We start from the raw sequence: 6,143 nt of genomic DNA on the forward strand, positions 1-6,143 counted from the left end.
TTCCTCAAAGTGCTCCTTCCACCGCCCGATAACCTTCTCAGTCGAAGTCAGCAGGGTCCCACCCTTGCTGTACACAGCTTGGATGGTTCCCCGCTTCCCCCTCCTGAGGTTCCGGACGGTTTTCCAGAAGCACCTTGGTGCCGACCAAAAATCCTTCTCCATAGCTTCTCCGAACTTCTCCCACACCCGCTGCTTTGCCACGGCAGAGGCTGCTACCCTTCAAGTCCGTTGGTACCCTGCAACTGTTTCCAGAGTCCTCCCGGATAACATAACCCGGAACGACTCCTTCTTCAGTCAAACGGCTTCCCTGACCACCGGGGTCCACCACGGTGTTCGAGGGTTACCGCCCCTTAAGGCACCTAAGACCTTGAGACCACAGCTCCTCAGCAATAGAGGTTTTGAACATCGCCCACTCTGGTTCAATGCCCCCAACCTCCACAGGGATGTCTGAAAAGCTCCGCTGGAGGTGTGAGTTGAAGATCTCCCGGACAGGGTCTTCCTCCAGACGTTCCCAGTTCACCCGCACAACCCGTTTGGGCTTACCAGGTCTGTCCAGAGTCTTCCCCCACCCCTTGATCCAACTCACGTGATCAGTTGACAGCTCCGCCCCTTTCTTTATCCGAGTGTCCAAAGCATGCTGCCTCAGATCAGATGATACGATCACAAAATCGATCATTGACCTTTGGCCTAGGGTGCTCTGGTACCACGTGCACTTATGAGCACCCTTATGTTCGAACATGGTGTTTGTTATGGCCATTTAGTGACTAGCACAGAAGTCCAACAACAAACGACTGTTCGGATTTAGATCAGGGAGGCCGTTCCTCCCAATCACGCCTCTCCAGGTGTCTCCATCGTTTCCCATGTGCACGTTAAAGTCTCCCAGCAAGACTACGGAGTCCCCTACTGGAGCCCCCTGCAGGGCTCAATTCAGGGTCTCCAAGAAGGCCAACTGCGGTTTGGAGCATAGGCACAAACAACAGTCAGAGTTTTCCCCCCCATAACCCGAAGGCGTAGGGAGGCGACCGTCTCGTCCGCTGTGGTGAACTCCAACGTGGCCCACCAGATCCAACTGGTAGCGCTCCACCTCCTGCACTAGTTCCGGCTCCTTCCCCCACAGAGAGGGGACGTTCCACGTCCCCAGAGCCAGACTCTGCTGCCCGGGTCTGGTCCGTCAAGGTCCCTGACCATCACTGCCACCCGTGTGACAGCGCACCCGACCCCAGCGGTTCTTCCTGTGAGTGGTGGGCCCACAGGATGGATGGGAGGCACCACGTAGCTTCTTCGGGCTGTGCCCGATCGGGCTCCGTGGCAAACCCGGCCACCAGGCACTCGCTATCGGGCCCTCCCTCTGGGCCTGGCTCCAGACGGGGGCCCCGGGCTTCCTCCGAGCAGGGTCTCTCCTTCTCTTTCCCTTTTTTTCATGAGGTCGATTTGAACCATTCTTACTCTGGCTCCTCGCCTGAGAGCAATTTGCCTTGGGAGACCCTACCAGGAGCACAAGGCTCCAGACAACACAGCTCTCAGGTTCATAGGGACACACAAACCTCTCCACCATGGTAAGGTGATGGTTCCTGGAGACAACAATGTCTTCTTTTAATTAAAAGCTAACTAAAAAATATATTATTTTCCAATCTTTTAGTTTAATCTGTATTATTATTCAAACATTTTTAATGTGGTGGCTTTAGAAACGAGTAAATGCATGATGTATCAATTGTACGATAAACATTTTAGCACAACTCAAACTCAGCTCAACAAGAACAGCCTCTTTTTGTCAGACATGGATAACACATGTACAAAAATACATGTACACACACCTACTAACGGCTAATGCCATTGAACATCATCATCTTCATGAAGGGATGCTCAAGGGCATTAGAGTGTGTTATCATTTTTACAACTGGTCTAAGAACCAGACTCCCACAAGTGCGCCTGTGATACGTTGCATTTGTAAACAAAGCAAATAACATTTCATTCAACCTCACTTAAAATAAACACTATCACTGAGTGTGTTTGCTTCAATCAGAGCGCATTTATAAATACATGTACACTACTGTGTGCACTTCTAGTCACCATAACAACTGTTTTTATCACTGTTCCCCGACTGCAAAATACACACACTACTGCTGCCCATCTGAACTGAAAAGGTTTATAAGGTGTATAAGGTGAGAGGTCAAAGTCTGCTCCCGAACCTGAACCTAAATTCATTAACCCACACTGCCGCTGTGTGGTGTAACGGAGTGTTGCATTTAATGAGGCCTAGGAACCATTGTACAAATCGGTGTTCCTGCTCGGAATGTAGTTTCTGATGGTAAAAGACGTGAACATCGAAAGCCTATCTTTTCATTAGAGCAATATCAAATACAACTTTGATGCTAAATTGTCTTAAAACGTAAATTAAACCCATAGTTTAGCTGATAGGCACTGTCGGGTTTTAAGATGGTTGTTGTTAATATGCCTGCCGTGTTATCAGTGCCAGTTAGCGTCATTTCATATTAACTTTTTCATCTGCGCCACAGAGTCTGGCAAGGTTGTGGTACAACTGAGGAGTGAGACCTCTTTTATTTATCCTTCTCTAGCGTGTGAGTAAACGTTGATAACTTAATATTTTACTTACTGACTTATAAAACGTAAGTCAACGTTAGCTGCTGGGCGTGGTACAATTGTTTAGAGTGGTTTAGCAAGTGTAACGTAATGTTAGCTTGTAAATTACCGCATGAGCAAATGCTACGTTAACGTTACGCTGTGTTACATTTAAACTGTTACGTCTGTCTCCTTGTAGGTGAAAGACTATGAGTAAAGACTCCAGAATGAAGGCAACAGTAAACCAGAAGCTGACCGAGATGGGGGAACGAGAGAGGTGACAGAAAACACTACAGACAGCTTGATATAACAAGTAGTAAATACTATTAAACTACGTTAGCTAACAGGCTGTTAAGTTATAGCGTAGTATTGCCGCCCTTACGCACTGTGTCAACACTGACTATTAGCGTCAGCATATTCTATTTTACTCAATACTCCACCTAATGTTGGTTAAATCTGTGCTATATAACAATAACAGTTAGAAGTATTGTTTAGGGATACTAACAATGTATTGTATTCATTACTGTCAAGGGAAACTTGAGGAATTAACTTGGAATATGTTTAAATATAGAGCATATGTGTAGCTGCTCCAAACCCAAAGAAAGATGTTACTTGTCAATATCTATATAATGTGTCAATGGTATGGCTTGATATTCTCAACATATGAGTTAAGACAGAGGTTGTCAGCAGTTATAATGCAGAAACATGCCTGTTATATGTTTAACATGCCATGAATACTGAACTGCTGAATAGCTTCAAGGAATACGGCTGCTGCATTACATATTTATTTTTCCAGCATGCAGAGAAGCATCACTCTGCACAATCTGAATAGTGCATATCAGGGTCACAATCATCAATGTTGTCATCAAGATGAGGAAGTTGTCAGCTGTTATTAATGAATGAATTGAGCCTGCTATAAATTGACATGTGTTTGCATCTTATTGATAGACTGAAGGAGTTACTGCGGGCTAAACTCACTGAGTGTGGATGGAAGGACCAGATGAAAGCTCACTGCAAAGGTAAAAATGACAAAATGCCATCATCTAATTACACTCTATGAATCTTAAATTCCCACTTTAAATATCCAGTTTAATTGCTTAAATAAATTTAAGGTATATTCAGACATATCCAAAGGGCTTACATTATAGAAACTAATTGTTCTATACCAAACAAAACATTTCTATTAACAAACCATACTAATGTACACAAGCGTTTTACAGCATTAGAAAATAGCACTGACTTAGTTAACACATATTAATCAGTTTAAAGGCAGGTTCTGAGTTAGTTTTTTGTTTGTTATTTTCACTGTGAGGGTTTGTTTACATTTCGATCCCATGTTTCAATATATAATTGTTCTTTGCATAAGAAGTGTGTCACTGTCAAACTGAACTGAAAAAAGCACTAGAATGAAAAAGATGTCTTCAAAGCCAAACAGGCATTTTTCACAGCAGATATTTTGACTTGTAGTAGGAAGAGCACAGGTGGTACTAATAAGGAGCTAAATGGAATTCAGCCATCATTAATTTTATTATCTACACCTGTGCGTTTCCAACAATAACATGTCAAAATGACTCATGTGAAAAAGCCTGCTGTGCCATGTGTCCAAAATGTTAATTAAAATGAAATCAATAATAACACTGATGTGTATATCCTCACTTTGTTCTGTAGCGCTACACTTGAAGTGAGATAAAAATACACCCCCCCAAACTGTAATAAAACGTCCACAGCTTTATTAAGTCCTAAATGATGTCCATTCTTAAAGTACATACGTAATTGATTGTGAGTGTAAATTGCAATGGTTTGCTATGGAACTCGTATAAATTCTGTTGAAACATTATTTTATTTATTTTTTCTTCAGAAGTAATCAAAGAAAAAGGCCTGGAGCATGTCACTGTGGAGGACCTGGTGGTAGAGATCACTCCTAAAGGAAGAGGTATCTGAACTTGATTATTTGGTAGATCTTTAGTGTAATTCAATTTTGTGGCTTAGCTTTTGTAATTTTTGCTGCTACCCACACTGATTTCTAAAACTCCACCCTAAAAGTCAACACTGTGAAATACATGTTAGTAATATACTTTCACTGCATTTTGTGAAGTGTAAAGTTGAGTTAAAGCAGAACACTTTAGTGTCATTCCCTCAAAGACGGCAATGATTTTGCATCCGTCATACAGGACACAGACATGCCGGTTACTTCACCGGCAGCAGCCTCAGTAGGAGGTGGTGCAGTCATGAGATGTTATGTTTCTAGAAATGGATGTGGGTACGAGCATAGACACAAGTTTTGTAGTAAATTTGTATCAGTTTGAAATAATCTCCCTCTTTCTCGCTCTCTCTCTCTCTCTCCTTTTTGCAGCCTTGGTGCCGGACAGCGTCAAGAAAGAGCTTCTCCACAGAATAAGAGCCTTCTTAGCTCAGCATGCCACATAATTTTAGTTTTTTACCATTTGCCTATATTATCATGCCGCAAAATATTTTTAATTAATTGATTTTCTTGCATCAGCGAAATGCTTACACGCACTTCTGTGACGACAGTTATCACATACCGTATGTGTTTATGCACTCACCTTGCACGTTTAGTTTTCCTTTGTATAAGAGATATGCTGTATAAATAATGAATGTTTGATTTATTGAACAACAATCATTTTTAATATAGTAAAACACAGTGTGATAATAACAATAAATCGATATGTAAAAATAATAATATATTTCATTCAATCTTTTTACTGTCCTGACCTCATTGTCTTAACTAAAGCATTTGTAGCAGTTCTTTATAATGCGCATGGTATTGAATGTTTGAGGTGGTATTGCCATGACGATGCAACGCATGAAGTAAATGCTTAAAAATATTGTTAATAGTACATTAAATGTTTATATGATGTCAGGGGCCATGTCTCAATTTGCTCTCTTAACACAAGAAAGTCATTTGACCAACGTAATGTACATTTCAAGTTCATCTCAAGGTGAAAGTTGGATTATGACAGAGGCCATAAATAAAGCGTCATTGTTTGTCTGTGAAGAATTCGTGGTGCAGAAATAGTCAGTATAATTTAATTTACACATTATCTCCACTAGCAAAAGTGTAAAAATCACTTCTAGTATTAATGTTTATGTTGCATTTTATTGCTGTAGATGTTTAAGATTGTGTTAATATCAGCTCCTTTATTTACTGTTGGTAGTTTAATCTACAGCAATGCATCATATTCTCTAAAGGCCCTGTCACACATCTGTATGACAGAAACGTATGCCGGCACATACGAAAATTAGTCAGAGTCCAAATACGTCCAACTTTTCATCGGATCGGAAAAGTGAACGTATACAGATACACATGTCTAACCTATTGATAGAGTATCACTTACTAATACAAAATGTATCAGACGAATACCCAACGAATGCATAACGTATACAAAAATATGGCGTATACAAAATATCGGCAACACGCTGGTTTACGTAGATATAAGGTAAGGTAGAAGTAGTATTCGTTAAGAACTCACTGTGTTACGCTGGGGTGCGTTGTTGAACGCTGATGTTTTGAGCATGTTCAAAATTACCGGACGTACCCGACG

General features: G+C 41.4%; 1 protein-coding gene across 2 annotated transcripts; it reads left to right on the plus strand.

Moving 5' to 3' along the window:
• Nucleotides 1-2,262: 2,262 nt before the first annotated feature.
• Nucleotides 2,263-5,458, plus strand: eny2 (ENY2 transcription and export complex 2 subunit). Of its 2 annotated transcripts, none has more exons than XM_029451746.1 (5): nt 2,263-2,308; nt 2,780-2,857; nt 3,529-3,599; nt 4,439-4,513; nt 4,934-5,458. In XM_029451746.1, the coding sequence occupies exons 2-5, from the start codon at nt 2,790-2,792 to the stop codon at nt 5,005-5,007; spliced, it is 288 nt and encodes a 95-aa protein (XP_029307606.1). In that variant the 5' UTR covers nt 2,263-2,308; nt 2,780-2,789; the 3' UTR covers nt 5,008-5,458. The 2 variants fall into 2 exon arrangements, with proteins under 2 accessions (XP_029307606.1, XP_029307605.1); XM_029451745.1 differs by lacking the exon at nt 2,263-2,308 and adding an exon at nt 2,315-2,579.
• Nucleotides 5,459-6,143: the final 685 nt, after the last annotated feature.

This window comes from Cottoperca gobio, chromosome 16 (genome assembly GCF_900634415.1).
Source record: "Cottoperca gobio chromosome 16, fCotGob3.1, whole genome shotgun sequence".
NCBI classification, from domain to species: Eukaryota; Metazoa; Chordata; class Actinopteri; order Perciformes; family Bovichtidae; genus Cottoperca; species Cottoperca gobio.

Coding starts and splice junctions, on each gene's coding strand:
- eny2 (XM_029451746.1), top strand. CDS start 2,790: ATGAGTAAAGACTCCAGAATGAAGGCAACAGTAAACCAGAAGCTGACC. Junction 2,858..3,528: donor GAGATGGGGGAACGAGAGAG/GTGACAGAAAAC, acceptor TCTTATTGATAG/ACTGAAGGAGTTACTGCGGG. Junction 4,514..4,933: donor GATCACTCCTAAAGGAAGAG/GTATCTGAACTT, acceptor TCCTTTTTGCAG/CCTTGGTGCCGGACAGCGTC.